We start from the raw sequence: 17,457 nt of genomic DNA on the forward strand, positions 1-17,457 counted from the left end.
AGATTGAAGGCTAGGATATTCCAATCTGTTAGAATTCCACGCATGGCCCATCCACTGGGACAACAGATGAATGGCCTCGATTATCAAACCATGGACTGCAGTTTTCAGAACCAAATACCCAAGTACAAACTACAAACTACAAGCTTCTAGTTGAGCAACTCAGTGCAACAACTAATCCGTGCAATCTTTTCACTGCATTTTGGCAATGTAATAATAATATGAGGTTTGCTAGTCCACCATGAACATAAAGCCTGGCCTAAAGACACAACTACGAGCAGATGTATCAGCATGATACGCGTGCAACATCCAACCCATCCATAAAGTATGCCTTAAACATGTAGAAGCCCTGGCTCAAGAAACAGGCTGGTAAGTAGTCGCATCTATGCTGAAGAAGATCAAATACAATAAAATTAGATGAAGATCAAAATCTTTTTAGATAAATAGCATTACAGATACAGCTAACATAACAAATTTGAAATTTGGGCTTCTCTTCCATGCTCTACTCTTCCGCTGTGGCACATTAGATGTCTCTGCCACCAAAACCTCCTCCCCTTCTGGATGCAATAACTGAAACCAACTCCAACCTCAAGCCTCCAATTACGCCACAGCATAATGAAATTCTGTCATTTCGTCCTAAAGGTTGCAGTCATTTTTAGTCTGCTGCCCAATTGCTATCTTGATTTCTCATACATAGTGGTTGTTTCCATTACACAGTCTAAAAAACTGATAGAACTGAATTAGCTAAGTTTTAAGTAAAGGAATTACAAAGCAATCATATACAAAAGACTGAGATTTCAAGTTAAAAAACATGGTCGGATTTATATGATGTGACTGATCAAATGAAATAAGAGTATTTGTTGGACCCAGGAATGACATGTGTGGGACCCGATTTTCGGTAGTTTTAAGACGTTCATCTGGCAGGGTTCTCATCATAGGATGGACACACTCTGATATCTCTACCATCAGATAATCCTAGCTGATCCATTTTTGGCTTGCAAATGGACAATCACATTGAATACATTTACCAGGCATGATTCAGATGCTTATGATCATCAGATGGGGGAGATTTTTAAGGTAATTCCAATCCACGGGGCCCATCATATGTATGGTTTGGATCAGCAAAATGTGGGCCACCATATTCAGCATTTTTGGCCAAGCAATTGACTTGACTGAAAATCGTACATGACATGTCCGTCAGAGTGCCGAAAAACACAACGGTAAAATGTAGAAAGAAGCAAAGGATGATAAAGCAAATGCCAGTGAATACCGAGCATACCTTAATCATGACAGCAAGTTGAGATGAAGAAGGTCTTAATGCATACGCCATGCAAAATGTAATAGTCGAGTCTCACCTTCTTCTTTTCCTACCCTTCCCCAACTGCCCGGATTTGAAGGCATGCTCTTGTTCCTGGAGGAAAGCCATCGCCTTTCCATACTTCTCGGTTCTTTCCTCTTCCAGCAACTTCTTATCCCTCTCCTTCACCTCGGATAAGAAATAATTATCTTTCCGCAGTTCACGAGCTGCGCCTTTAGCTTCCCTCTTTATACGTCTCTTCATCTTTTTCATCTCGGCACGCTCACGGTCTGGATCATAGTCTCTACCCTTCACAAAGCTGTGAAAGGACTAATCCCATTAGAGGTTGAGAAGCAACCACAGGTCATGCAAGATTAACAATCGAATGATACAAAATGAAATTGGAAGATACGGAAAAGAATGGATTTATAGGAGCAGACTGGCACAGCAAGGCAGGAAATCAACCAAGTGTGAATGAACACGATCTTATAGGAATAATAGTGTCCCGAGTCTCAGAAAGTACACAGCTAACTAATGCTTTCAATTCCATACATGGAGGGTCACTTAGTGCCATGGTATTAAGACCAGTACGAGTCCGATACGATTTGTTTAAGTTGATTCGGACTAGGTACCACCCGATTCGGTTTGATACCATTAGTAGCCCTGCCAAGTTACCCCCAAGCAATTTGGGCTGATTCACCATACTGGATCGTGAATCAACTCAAGACCAACCAAGTCTAAAAATCATGCACAGAGCTTTAAAAGCCAGATGCGACATAACCAATGGTTGGACCAGACCTGGTGGCCGCCAAAACAGGACAAGTCACAAGATCCCTGTTTTGGAAAAGCACCATTTGAACCACCTGGGTAAGCTGTCCAACTTGTTGGGGTCAGGGAGTCCATCAGGTCCAACTGTCGAGGGGAACTCGTGAGACTATTTATAATGGTTTTATTCAATTATGACGTAATGTTGACATCACAGGTGTGATTGGTTGAAGTGAACCATCCATGAAGAAAGGATCTGAGTCGGGGTCCATTTCGGGTTTTTAAACATTGGGAACCATGGTTTGGTAATCCAGAAAATTGATCTAACAGGTGCCACCATGGATGGGAGATCACCAAAATATCCCATATTCAAAGTTCAACTGCTGGCCAACCAGAAGACCATTGAGGAATAAAGTGGCAGTCCGCATTCAATGCCAAAAACGACAAAATTATAATGGTTGGGATATCCCAATATAGGAGGTTTAGGGGCATCCACAATGATGGTGGGCTTGTCATATCAATGGACTAGATCACCAAACATGCAATATTTTGAAAATAGAATCAGGTCTTAAAATTGCAAGAGGATTGAATGGAAAATTGCAAACCGTAAGATCTTTATAATCTTTTACAGAAAATATAAATACTAATAAAATCTAGAAAAATCGGATATGATAAATATCCATTATTTTATCATTCCACATCAAAATTTATAAATAATTGGAATATATGTTACTTCAAATTGTTTGAGATTATTTCCAAAAAAATAAAAATGAAAGTTTTTTTTTTTTACAACACAGGGTGTCCCCGCCCCTTTTTGAGGTGAGACTATTCCCTGCAGATGCACGCAATCACCCGTAACCACATGCATCCGGTAATGCCAGGGGAGGGATTCGAACCCACGCCTATAGGGAGCAAACCCACGGTGACCCCATCGGGTTAAAAAAAGAAGTTAATATTGCCATTTCATTATTTCAAAGGTTATGATAAAGTCATTGCCTCAACTTTTAAGTTGAAAAGGGACCGTAAATTGAGGAGCAAAATTATCATAAGAATGAAATTATTAGAATTTATTTTATTTATTTTCCAAAGTATAGATTCAAGGACTCGAAAAAAAAAAAAAAAATTCAAAATTGTGCCAAATCATCAATTTAATGTCGCATATAGATATATTATATATTCAACGTAAGAACTTAAATCTGAAAAGCAAATGTTGCCACCAACTCAATTACTTCAAAATAATGTTCCCCACAGCATTAACACCGTCATGTCTAGAAGTCATAAAGTGCAAATTCCTAACAAGGTTCAAAAAATCTTTGAAGTTGATCATTCATACATGAAGAATCAAAGAAACCTTCAAAAATCACATAACATTCCAGATTCAAGGACTCGAAAAAAAAAAAAAAAATCAAAATTGTGCCAAATCATCAATTTAATGTCGCATATAGATATATTATATATTCAATGTAAGAACTTAAATCTGAAAAGCAAATGTTGCCACCAACTCAATTACTTCAAAATAATGTTCCCCACAGCATTAACACCGTCATGTCTAGAAGTCATAAAGTGCAAATTCCTAACAAGGTTCAAAAAATCTTTGAAGTTGATCATTCATACATGAAGAATCAAAGAAACCTTTAAAAATCACATAACAAGACCCTAGAAAACATCATCATCTAGGCCTTATCCCAAGTAATTATGCTCCGCTACCCTTGAAAGTTTGAAACACATAACAGATAAAAAACAAACATTGAATTCAAGATATGTGACGAAAGAAACAGTATAGGTCAAGTTGAAATCAAATACTAAACACCAACACTACAATACAATACAGATAGATCAAGATGATTACACCCGTTTATAAAAACATTCCAGATAAGACATAAACTTGGTGTCCTGAGACTCAACCATTAAGAAGTAAGAAATCCTAAGAAAAAATGTCCACAACTTACTGAAGAGAAGATTCATCAGTTAATCTCTTAGAAATAATAAAATAAATCAATTCACCTGTTTTAAAAGATTCTTAAAGCCCCCACCAATTTACAAGGATAAAATGGACACCAAATTAACTTTTAAAAAGAAGAGAACAACTATAATTTGAATTATGAATCAGGATTTAAATTGTAAATCATAGGATTCAAATCCTAGAATTATAGGATACATTTAAAAAGGGATTCAGACTGGAACTCAAATTATTTTGCCAAATATTTGTCCTAAATTGTTAATCATATGATTTTTGACACTGATGCAAACAATAGCCCCGCATGTATCAAATTACAAGCCTTGTCACACAATACATTTGCTGAGACTCAAGAGTTAGACCACTACGATGCCTCATTTCATAATTCACTGTAAAAATAGGAGGATTAATACTGGCAACAATAAATAAAAACGATGCCTGATCACAGGAACCGCAAACCGTTGAAATCTAACACAAATTTGAAAACTATTTTTACAAGAAAGAGGGCATTAATAAGATTCATATTCGTTATGATAAAGAATAGGAGCTCAAGGAAGAGTAAATACTTCTCCTCAAATTTCGGATTTAATAGCTTGATCGGCACTGGCTTTTGCTTCCTCATTTGAAGAGGTTGCCGTAGCATATGATGTTCGTCAGCTTTCTTCTCTATCAGCTGAGCAACATCCATCATATTATCTCGTAGTGAGTCCGGTACATTTTCTTGTTTTGCCAACTTATGCATTAAAGCAGAAAATGGTACAAAAATTTCTGGAAAGGAGCTTAATCCTTCATATATGTTGACAAATCCTCTTACTGTTTCGACCAGAGATACGAGCACGCTAGCCCTGAAGTTTTATAACCAAAAAAAGAAGCAATCATTCATTTCATCCAACAGCAGAGAATGGAATTTAGATCATCCGAAAGAGGTTTTCTCATATGATGTGCATGCAGATTGAAGCTCATCTACACACTGCCACATGTGCAAATATGGCACACATGTCCAAGATCCGAGACGTCTGGCCACTGATCCCCATCGTGTTTGTTGTGCCCTGATCCAAGAATCGGGCAAGATGAAATAAGGAAGGCCAGTGTAATAAAAAAGGATGGTTTCAAAGTATGTGCCACCTGCCTCACAAGCCAACCAGTCATTGTTGGCCAGGGCACAAATGCGATAGAGCGACCTGATGGGAATCCCGGATCTTGCACACATGTGCCACAATGGTACATGCCACAGTGCATAAATACACTGTGATCTGCACACTAGAAGAATTAGCAAGCCTCCAAAGAGACAACCTATCATTAGCAGCTGCTATGAAAGAGAAAGATGACCTGAAATTATCAGAACTGAAGAAAGACGAATCTTCTGGCATGTTCATAACCGTGAGGAAATCTAGAGGATCAATATCGTGCATATGACTGCATATACGCAGCCAGGGTTTTGGTGCTTTCAGCTCCTTGAAGTAATACCACTGCCATACCAAACAAAAGAAAGATAATAAATGCATCATTTCTGCACATGATTAAAAGGAACAACACCTTTAATCCAGCAAAACTGGTCAGAAAGCCATGATATTGTCAGTTCATAGCTTCATATTCCAAAATTATGGTGCAACCAGTAAAATATTGTAAATGTACCTGGGAATGTTGATGCAATTCGAACTCTGACTCTGAAGCAGACATCAGCAGAGTTTGCAGAAATATTAGAGCCTCAGGGCAAAACTTCTGAGATTGTTTAGCAACCTATGCAAATAAATGAGATCAAGAACCGGCATCAAACTGAACGTACAACCTACAGAGTGTAAGGCCAATAGGCTACCAATATCAATAATAACATAAACAAAATGCAATGGGCCTTAGGGACCCCAACAGGAGCCTGATGTCTGGGCATCCTAGACTAAGGTGATTGCTTTAGTTTCTCAGTCATCCCCCCTAGGTAGGGATGTCAATGGACCAGGCTCGGGCCTATCAAAATCAAATTTTTGAATAGGCAGTTAGGCACAGTCCAAACAGTTCAAAATCTGGGTCAAAGCCAGCCCCAGGTCCAGCCCATTGACAGCCCTAGCCCTAGCCCGAGCCCACGAGGGGTCTGAGTTCTAGGCATCCTATTGTTCAGTGGTCGCCTCTGTATATACTGTCCCTCTTAAGGGAAAAGGGGCGTTTCACATTGCTGAGGAATAGAGGTTTATCAACCTCCGAAGAACTTCAATCCCATATGCTTAGTTTTGATATGATATGATAATGACGCTAGTACAGAACATAGCTTGACACTTCGTTATTCTCTACATTTTAATAATTCTAAATCTTTTTCAGCCATTGGAAAAGTACATAGGGATTTTAATATAAAATCCACAGCAAAAAGACTAAAAATATTAATTGTGTATGTTAAATGTAGAACCCAAAAAGAATTAAAAATAATAATTGGTTAGGAAAAGTAACATTTAGCATCACGGCAAAATGCTTCCAATAAAAATCACAATGCAAATATGAATGACAAGTTACAGATGTGATATTAGTATCCATATTTTGCACTTCTGGAAATGCCACGTTGTATTACAGACCCAGGCACTGGAATCCATATATTGGCATCATCTATACTATATATAAAGAGAGTAGTGTTTGGCCAATTTTAATTCTGCAATCAGTCTAGGGTGGGACATGTGTGGCCTTCCCTACTATAACCTCGTAAATTATTAAACTTAGGCTCTCCCTGAATATTGAAATACTTGAAGTACAGGACTACATAGCATATGATGAGATTTTGTAAGCCCACACTCATGCATGAGGTATCCCATCTACACCCCACTACATGTGCCAATGTGGTATATGGGAGCAACGTCCAAGCCATTCATAAGATCGATTGGACCATGTAGAGGATCTGGCCCAGAAATCAGGAGGGTGAACTCTTCATGTGGACCAAAGCTTAAGAAAGAGGCAGACAATCTAGAAAATTTTCGCCAAGTTTTTTGGCCATCCATTTGTTCATAAACTGCAGCCAATCCTACAAGTGGACAGCCTGACTTTTGGGTGAATGCATCTACTTGACACCCACCTGATGGACAGCTTGGATTTGTGGGATGCAAACAGTCAGCCTTGTCCACACGTATGGGCTTAGTGAAGCTCTGCATACACCAGAAGTTAATAATTGATAATAGAATATACAAGTAACTAAAGCCCCACCCTCATCACAGTAGCAATTCCATCCCGCTGTTTAAATGTGTCAGTTAATAATCCAACTAACACTGCATTACGGAAAAATGACTAGAAACGATTAAACAGCACAAAAAGGAATCGGATCAGCAAGCACCCAGATACAATAAAATAGTTCCTTTTTTTTTTTTGCCAGTTCTCAGATCTGCAGAAAATCTAAACCTAAATTTACTGTAACTTGCGAACTTAACCTTCTCAATAGAAATCTTTTATATAGAAAGACATTACATCAGTATCAGCTAGTTCAAATTATACAACTCCTAAAATATGCAAAACCAATACATAGCCACATAAGTATGTTTCGGCATCCACATGGGCAATTGGACAATGTATTTTATAGCAAGCTCATTGAATTACAATGTAAAGCATAAAACTGATAACATAGTGAAGGCCTATATGGACATTTGCTTACAGCATCAAGTCAGATGATGAATAATTATTTCGGGTTGGCGTGAAACCACATGATAACCCATCATGGATGTAATTGATGAAGATAATTGAAGTTCCAAGAAGTAAGAACTAAGAACTGAATGCATCACTGCAGGCCCTTTAGGTAAAGGGGTGATCTACAACTAATTTAATCCTCAATGGTTTGAGCCCCTCCTTCAGGCGTAAGACTTGATATGATAAGGCATACATTATACTGTCCATCGGCTGGCATTCCAATCTAGCTTCAGTGGCAAGGCCTGGGTCTAATTTTAGGTATGGGTTTGTGCTCATGTCTGAATTTCAGGTTGAACAAATAAATGGGCTAGCCACCCGATGGGGTTTGGGCGAGCGGCTAACACCGTGGGTTTGCTCCCAAAAGAATAAATGGGCTTGGAAGCCCCAGGCATAAATCTTTCTTTTGAAACACATCAGGACTTTTTCTTACACATTGAGATAAGGTGTAAGCCTTTAGCCTCAATGCAGGTAGCCTTTTTAGAAGTATGAATATAAGAATGGATGTGCAAGTATGGCAATACCACTCCCTCTACCAGAAAGTGCCATTCCATTCCAGCTCCAAGCTTCTATGGCCAAAATAAAATAGTGCAACTACCCACTTTCATTGCCTCATGAATAAATGACTATTCGTTTGTTAATAATAATAATAATAATAATAATAATAATAATAAGTAAAATAATAATAATAATAATAATAATTTCTACATACTGATATGCATATTTGTTTAGAATTTAAAAGGAAAAAGAAAAGAGACGTGATAAGTGTATGTCACTAAACTATTAACATGTAAATTGAAGCACTAAAAATAGCAAGGTTTATGTCCTAAAGTGTAGAACATGATTTACAGTGTAGAGGCTGTGCAGATCCAACATGTTTCCCACATTTGGAACCAAGAATATTTGAAAATGAGCAGTGCAAAAAACAAAAGCCTCGGATTGTTCAAAGCTATGTATCTCATTCTGACTATACTAGTATACTCATTAGAGAGCAAATGGTAGAATGCCTGATGAGTCGGACACTTACAGAGAGTACCATGGAGCATAAGAAAGAACCAGTAGCAATATCTCGATCTGAAATAATGGGACAGCGCATCAGATATTCGCACATCAACAGGATTGCAGGTGTCATGACAACATGACGGAAGTCTGAGCACGGAAATATCATGGACCACAGCCTCAACAGAAACAGTGTCTTCAATGATGGCCAGATGCTTTTCTCTGCAGAGATTAAAAAGGAGATTCATCCATTAAATGAAGTGTCATTCTCTTGAAAGCTTGAGAAATAGCAATTAATATGCATTGCTAAAATATAAGTTGGAAGAACAAATTCAAAAAAATTGCTCCAAGACCTGGGTTCTTAACGTCCTCACAGAATTGAGTCCGAATTCGCAGTATCCGTTGCCGGGCACAAATGGCTGCAAAGTATGGAGTTTCTGCACTCATTTCCATCAATGGTTTGACCAGTAAATTCAATAACTTGAAGTTCAATGGCTTCTGATTTGCTAAGACAGCAAAATATTGCAACAGGACACCATAAAAGACCTGCAAATGAAATAACATTAAACACCACAAAAAACAAATAGACCTTTCAATAATGGTTACACTCCACCTCATGATGCTCAAATCAATTTCCCATAGAACATCAGAAAGCAATTTAGAACTTTCAAATGTATGTTAAAGGATAGGGCTGGCAATATGAAAAAGCTGGCGCATTGTATTTCCAGGCCCTAAGGCTGGATTTTAGTCCCAAGGTACTGCAGCTCAGGTTTGAACAGCTTTGTCAGTTGAGGCCTGGCCCAGGCAGGTTGGTGACTCTTAAGCATCAGGCCAGGGCCAGATTAATAAACAAAACAATAAATGGCCCATAAATCATGCAGGCAACCCGACTCACACCCAGCTCATTGACACCCCTATTAAAGGAGCATTCCACAAAAGTAATGGCCCAGTTACTTTGAGAATCATACTTGCATTTTCTTCCGGTTTTCTACTGCGAGCCTGACTGTGTTGCATGCACGAATTCGATTAATTGCCTCGAGTACTTCATTATCAGACCGATTGCCTATCAATGACTGTAATTCCCCCAGGCTTTTGGGAGCTTCAATTACAAAAGGGAGTGAGTCCTGTAGTATCGAATTTGGTTTTCCAGAAGCATGCATCTTCTGAGCATTTGGGGAATCTATTTTTTGACTTTTCATGCCTGCTGCTGCACTATTATCCTTCGCCTTCTGCTGTCCATTTTCCTCATCTGCTGCTGCTTCATCTTCCAGATCTGTGCCGATATCATCGTCATCACTTTGCTCCCAGTCCTTCAAAGAAAGTATGTTCAAAGATTTACCATCTTCTTCATCGCTTCCTTCTAGATCATTTTCATCATCATCACTTCCTTCCCCATCATCATTATCATCTTCGCCACTTTCTGAATCCTCAGAAGCTGAGCCGTCTTCATTATCAAGATCGTCCGTATTCTTTCTTCCAAGAACTTCATCAACCCATCCGGTTCTCTTTGGTTGTTCTTCATCAAGAGAAAAGGAATCTCCAAGATCATCCCCAGAAATAGCTCTTAACTTCTTTGGTGATGATTTATTAAAATCTTCCTGACCATCACTGCCTTCATCACTGGAGTCATCAGCCCCGAGCATCCTTTTCTGACGTTCCTCCTAGAAAACATGAACAATTAAGAAAGCAGAAAGTCAGAGATACATTTAAGGTTCATCCACAATATTCTGGTCTTGCAAAAGCAATAAGGCATGGACATTTAACAATACCTCCAACTGTTCAAGCCGTTCTCTCTCTTCTTGGGCTATCTCTTCAGGAGTCTTTGTCCTGTCCGATGGACGAGCCCGAATATCAAGAACCATCTCTTTAACAAGCCGGTCATAAGCATCAGGTTTTTCCTGCACAAAATAAATAAATAAATAAATGCCCCAACCTACGTGCTATGCATTATTGGGGGAAAAAAAACTATGATCTTCTTATCAAGACTGGACAGTCAGAGTATAAGTACCAGAAACCATGTTTAAAATATATGTTAAGCTAGAGAAACTATGCTGATAGAAATAAACAAGCGGAGAATTCCATTCTTGGGCTTTCTTGACAATTCTGTGGTTTAAAAAGAAAGAAAATAAAAACCAAGAGCGATTTGACTAATAAATTGTCTTCAATTGATGGTAGTTCATAGATGATTAAATAAATAATTCTTCTCATAGTTATCAAAATCCTATGATTTGCAATTTAAGCCGAATCCCAGGCAAAATGATTTGAATCCCACTTTGAATTCCCTTTTAGATGAATCCTACAAGTTACGATTCAAATACTTATTTACAATTCAAATTTTACTTGTTCTCTTTTTAATTTTATTTAGCTCTTCATTTTGTGTTTTTAAAATGGAGGCTTCAAGAATGTTTTAAAACAGGTTAATTATTTCTTTTATTATTTTCGAGATATCAAAATTTGGATCCTTTCTTCCACCTTAAATTGTGGAGCATTTCCTTCTGATATTTTACTTGATCGAGACACTAAATTGATTTATGACTTATCTCGATTGTCTTTTTGTAGATGGCTGTGATCATGTTGACCTATAGGTACTATGGTAATGATAATGATCATTAGGATTTGACATGTCATCCATTTGGCTTAGCATTTGACAAGACATGTATCTACAAATTGCTTTGCCTAAGATTCAACTTAAATGGTTAATTGTAGGATTTTGATAACTATGATCACGATATGTCTATCGTATATAATGTTGTAAAAATCCTTTTTTTGTTTTTTTTTTTTTTTTTGTTTTTTTATGACGACAGGGTGTCCCCGCCTCCTTTTGAGGCGAGGCAATGCTGTCAAAATCGCCGTTGCATCGCAAATTGTAATGGGGGTTAATCATATCAAATTGCAAATTGTCACGTAAATCATAAGATTTTTTATGATTTTCTTTACAAATTGAAAAAATATAAATCAGGGAAAAATAAAAAATAAAAGCTCATCAACCATCCTTTTGCCATCAATATGCACCAAGTAAAACCATGTCATGGTAGCGTTAAGGGATTCTTATCTGTCCTTTATTCATTCATTCATTTATTTACTTGTTTATTTTTGTCTTTCAAGAAATTTCCCTTAAAAGCCATACGAGGATCCTTTAATAATTTACATTTTTAAAGGATATATATATAGATATATATTACCTTTCTTGAATGTAGAATCACATTGGGAAAGCGGCATTTGATTTTGTAGATTGACAAAAAATATATTTTGATTTCTAACCATCATTCCACAAGTCATATAAGTCTAGATGATTGTAACTATCCATAAAAAATTCCAGATAAGTCATACATTGATTTGGTGTTTGGACCAGTTAAGAAGTAAGAAATGATTAAAATAAAATATAAAAAAAAGCTCCATGATTGAACATTGAAGAGTTAGATGAGTAGGTAGAGACGTGTGGTGTGTGTGAGTGATCCAGGGTTCAATACCTGGTAATTACCTTTTTTTTAAAAAAAAAAAAAAAAAACCATATAACACTAATCTTTGATAAAGAACAAAATAAAATAATTTACCTTTTCTAAAGGATTCTTAAAGCCCCCACCAATTTAAAATATAAAATGAAAGCCAACTGAAGCTTAAAATAGAAGAGAACAACTATAATTTGAATCATAAATGGTAGAATTCAAATCATAGAATCGTAGGATTCATACAAAAAGGATTCAAGTTGGGATTCAAATCAGTTTGCTTAAGATTTAACTCAATCGAATATCATAAATTATAGGACTTTGATGACACTGAATTTATCTACGAGTTCTCAATTGCGAATATCATAACATGTTTTACTTTTTACACATTTATGGAAAGTGGATAATTGATGAGTTTTAATTTTTCTGATTTCTTAAAAATTTTAAGAAAATCATAAAAAATCTTATGATTTACAATACTATTTGTGATCCAATACAATTTATCCCCTTTTACAACTTGTGATATGATAACGATTTTTAGAGCATTGAATTTCTTCGGTGCTTTTTTTCCCTGTGGGTTACATAGTCGATTCAGGCAGGACAGATGCAGGTACATTAGCCTGCATTAAATTTTCATTGATAACATAAACAATGTCATTTGCAACAAACAGTTTCTATTCTATGAGCTGGGCCAAAGGAGGAAAAGAATCCATTAAATTTTTATAATTAATTGGAAATCCAGGCATAGAAAGAATAGATTTGCCTAAAATCAACTACAGCAATCGTCCAAAGCTGGCTTTCCCTGTTACTTTGTTGTCAGGGTTCACTGAAGTTTTTCCACGTGCAGAATATCGCAGAACACAACTCCGAATTATGCTTTAATTAATATGTACATGTAGAAATAGTTATAATGAATGACTAAAGGGAAACGAAAAGAGGTGGGAAAAGGTAAAGAAGCGTGGAGTAATTAATTGGAGCAATTCGTAGATCACATATCAATGATTCCCACCATATATAATATAACACATAATTCGCAATAAATTTATACACTAACGAATGAGCACTTACCAATGAAAACTAATAACCACATTTTGCAGGAACCTATTAGATTTGATTTTAGAAATGAAGAGAGCTAAGCAAAACCTATAATGCACGTAATGTAATACCTGCTTCAATGATTCTTTGTTTGCAGGAGAACAGCCCTCCTTTGATTCTTTCGTGCTGCTTTTGTTCAAAAGGGCCTTCAAAGCATTAATCTTGCTTGGTTGAGTCAAAGATAACAATGCCTCAGATTGTGCCAAGGATGTGAATTCATTATCTAACTGTTCCATCAAATGCTCATCCTCTTCCTTGTCCTTTGCCTTTTGGGCCTGAGAAAAAAAAAAAAAAAAACAACAACCAGAAGAATAGGTGCATTAGAACCAAAGATGTCCAATTATAATGTAGAGCCCATACTAAGAGTTTAAATCTCATCTCCTCCTTTGATAAATGCTTCCTTTCATACAACAGAGCAATAAGCACGAGCGCATATATGTTTGTCAAGACATTTGTGGTGAAATATATGTACAATGCACACAGAAACATCTACAAAGAACACAATGCAAAGGTATACAAAGGCATGCTTGCATGCAAATCCATTGATAACTCTATTATAATTTCTAAGTGAAAGGAAAGGACCACAAGTCTGAAATCAAAATTCAATGGTAAGTCATAGTAGGGGTTGAATCGAACTAAATAAAAACTGGATTGTAAATTGTAAATTTTAGATTAAGTCAGAATATATACAACAAATTATGGAAATTTATAAATAAATAAATAAATTAAACATGAATAGATATCTCTTTTCACATATATGTCCATCATTTAAATAGCAGCAACTGAACATTAACATTAATTAGTGATCGATCCTTGAAAATTTAGCCATACTTTAAAAAAAAAAAAAAAAAAAAAAAAAAGTTTTATAAATGATGAAACATGTTGATGTGCCATCCTCAAGCATTATGAGCATCAAATCATCACCAGAATTATCATTCCCACCACCACCTTCCTCTGCATCAGTCGTAATGCACTCAGTGTTCGAAATGTCAGTATCACTACAAGTTTCACCAGCCGAGGATACAAAAACAATATCAATATCGCTGATCACTGAAAATGCAGGGAAACGTGGGGGAAATGGTGGAATTTTTCGGTGAATCTTTAAGAGATGCTAAAATACACATATTTGCATATTTAGGAATTAAAATTTTTTTTTTAAAAAAAAGTGAAAACATGCATACATGATAGGTTTGCATTTAATGGACGCCTAAAAGCATGTGTTGTCGTAGGAAATTAGTCCAACCATCCCATCTAACCTACAACCTTCCATCCAAACATCCATCGATACATCGGAATATAGGCAACACACGATATTTCCCAATAAATCGTTGATACTGGAAAGGAAACGAAAGATTGTGGTCTCAATATCGTCCATGTTGCGATAACGATAATATTGCAATATTATCATCGACAAATTGAGCACTGCATGCAACAATGTGCCCATAAAAAATATAAAATGGGAATCTTTTTAATAAACAAAATTTTGGCAATATCGATATATTGGCGATATTATCGAAATATCGCCAATACATTGGCGATACAAGCGACTCATAGAATTTACAATGTTGAAAATATTGGCGATACATTGGCAATACAAGCGACACTTGGAATTTATGCAGTTGAAATATTAGTGATGCATTGACGATATTGATACATTGGCGATACTTAGTGACACATCGTTGATACTTGGAATTTCTAATACTACCAGTGTTATTGGTATCGCCGAGCTAGAGATACAGATAATATCTAGGATATTTCGATAATATCGTAGATACTTCAAACAATGAATCCACTAAAGCACCATCTCATCATTTGCATCATTTTCAATGCTCTCAAGTAACATCATCTATCACCATTTTTTATGAAGCTTATTTTTTGAGAAAATAATGCCATGGAAACTGCAAAGAAAGAAACAAAAAAAAAATCATACAAGGATTTGGCAAAGCACTCAATATTTTTCTATGTTGCCACAAAAATTCCCAGACTGTATATCAAAAAGTTCCTCCATTGACAAACAAATGCACAATTATAGATGGATTTGTAACTTGCTGAATGACAAAGGAGAACCTGGGTGCTTAAAAATCCATCAAAGGCGCTTTAGGCATGTTTGGATTCATGGAAAGTAAAGGAGAGGAAACACCATTTCCCATGAAACTAACTTTATGCTGTTTGTGAAGCCTTTTTCTGAGAATTTGTGGGAAACACAATACCCACTTTTGTTGTTAGAAAATGAATATATTTATTCTCCTACCTCCACCACTAAGGCATTTTCCCACTTTTTTTTTTTTTAAAGGTGACAATTCTATTAGATTTGAGGCCAAAGCCTTAAAAATATATATATAATACATTTTTTTTTTAAAAAAAAAAAAGAAAAAAAGAAAAAAGAAGAAGATGAGGATACAGTCTATCCTACAACTTTAAAAGCATTAGTCCATCCCATTACATTCAATTTAGCCCTACCGAATACATCCACTACCCAACTATTTTGATTCTAAAAACACCAATTGTTTCTCCCCTCCCAGAGTTTCCATATTCCAGCCAACAATGATATTTTCCATGTTGCATTCCCTACCTTCCCAATACCTCCCCCATCCCATGCCCCAGAAAAAACTTTCAATGGTTCTTGACATGACCCATACTATTCCGAATAATTCAAACAACCTATCCCATACTTCTTGAGCAAACGGGCAATGAAGAAAAACATGATCAACTATCTCCTCATTTTGCATGCATATCAAACATACGTTTGGAATCACCATCTTTCTCTTGCAAAGATTATCAACCTTGAGCACCTTATTTCTTCATATAATCCATGCCAAGGCTGCCACTTTGAGCGGAGCCCCATAATGCCACACAAAGGTTGTATGGCTAATTTTCCTTGCCCATGAAGACCAAGAGATGAAGTTATAAAATGATTTAACCAAGAATTTACCAGATTTTTCTCTAAACCACATCAAAGAATCCCGCTCTCCAGTTGATGGTATTATCTTTTGAAGCAATTCCAATAAATTACTTCTGCATAATGGCGTCCAAAGCATCTCATTCCCTACCAAGGAGTAACAACAGGCAACAATGATATTCAGAACCATCGATATTCTAACCAACCTAAAAAAAAATCCTGTAGTGGTGTATCTCCTATTCAAATATCTTCCCAAAAACGAATACTCCCTCCATCCCCAAAGGAAAAACCTACCCCCTCATTAAATTTCCCTCCCAATTCCACCATTGCTTTCCAAATCACTGAAGCTTCATATAAAGAAAACGCTCATATCCATCTTCCCCTTCCTCTAAACCATACTTTATATGATCTATTTCCATATATTACCCTCCACACCAAACCGCCAAAGCTATTTCCCCAAAAGTGCGGACTTCATTGACTCTAGTCTCCTTATACCGGCTCCCCCCTCTTCTATTAGCTTGCAGATTCCCATTTCATTAAATGAAATTTATGCTTCTCTTTAGCTCCTTGCATAGAAAATCTCCCCTAATTTTATTCAACCGTTCTAAAACCGACTTTGGACATCTAAATAAAGACCAAGTAAACCAATCGATTAGACATAGCCACCTATATCAACGTCAACCTTCCCCCTAAGGACGAATGATTTCTTTTCTAAGTCGATAGTTTCCTTTCAAACCTTTCCACCACCTTATCCCATGAGTGTTTACTCGGTTACCCTATACATAGTGGAAGGCCTAAATAGGTTTGAAGCAAATGAGCTCCACCGACATCCAATGATTTTTACATATTCCCACACCTCTCCCTGAGATAAATGAAAACCCAACAATTCACATTTACTTATATTTACCCACAGACCAAACACTGCCTCGAAACATGTGACAATCTTCCTTAAGTTATCAACCTTTTTTTGCATCCACATCACATAACAAAATTGTATCATCTGCATACTGTAAATGTGACACTTGAAAACCTGACTTATCCACCTTAAAACCTTCTATAAGCTTTGCTTCCGCTCCTCTATGTATCATTCTACTTGGTGCCTCCATCGCCACTACGAATAGATATGCTGATAGCGGATCCCTTTGTCTCAAACCCTTGGATGCTAAAAAGTAGCCTTTCAGATATCCATTTACCAAAATCGAAAACTTAGCTAACTTGACACAAGCATGCATCCAACTTCTCCATTTCTAACCACACCCCAAATGAGCTAAACATATAGTAAAGGAAATCCCGATCCACAGTCATTAGCCTCTTCCATTTCCAGCTTACAAGGCGACCCCTTATTTTCCTTGAG

General features: G+C 36.7%; 1 protein-coding gene across 4 annotated transcripts in view; it reads right to left on the reverse strand.

The window, feature by feature from the left end:
* Positions 1 to 259: 259 nt before the first annotated feature.
* LOC131229663 (uncharacterized) overlaps positions 260 to 17,457 on the reverse strand; it is a 57,176-nt gene continuing 39,978 nt past the window's right edge. Inside the window, exons 6-15 of one of the 4 annotated variants that reach the window (XM_058225654.1) lie at positions 13,276 to 13,479; positions 10,433 to 10,561; positions 9,632 to 10,324; positions 9,017 to 9,209; positions 8,692 to 8,885; positions 5,652 to 5,756; positions 5,346 to 5,485; positions 4,583 to 4,861; positions 1,277 to 1,613; positions 260 to 385 (exon numbers count right to left, since the gene is read on the reverse strand). In XM_058225654.1, coding sequence (XP_058081637.1) covers positions 1,349 to 1,613; positions 4,583 to 4,861; positions 5,346 to 5,485; positions 5,652 to 5,756; positions 8,692 to 8,885; positions 9,017 to 9,209; positions 9,632 to 10,324; positions 10,433 to 10,561; positions 13,276 to 13,479 — 2,202 coding nt within the window. In that variant the 3' untranslated portion in view covers positions 260 to 385; positions 1,277 to 1,348. Of the gene's footprint in view, positions 724 to 1,276; positions 1,614 to 4,582; positions 4,862 to 5,345; positions 5,486 to 5,651; positions 5,757 to 8,691; positions 8,886 to 9,016; positions 9,210 to 9,631; positions 10,325 to 10,432; positions 10,562 to 13,275; positions 13,480 to 17,457 lie in introns of all 4 variants that reach the window. The other 3 variants (XM_058225653.1, XM_058225652.1, XM_058225651.1) reach the window with 3 other exon arrangements.

Source organism: Magnolia sinica, chromosome 16 (genome assembly GCF_029962835.1).
Source record: "Magnolia sinica isolate HGM2019 chromosome 16, MsV1, whole genome shotgun sequence".
Classification (NCBI taxonomy): Eukaryota; Viridiplantae; Streptophyta; class Magnoliopsida; order Magnoliales; family Magnoliaceae; genus Magnolia; species Magnolia sinica.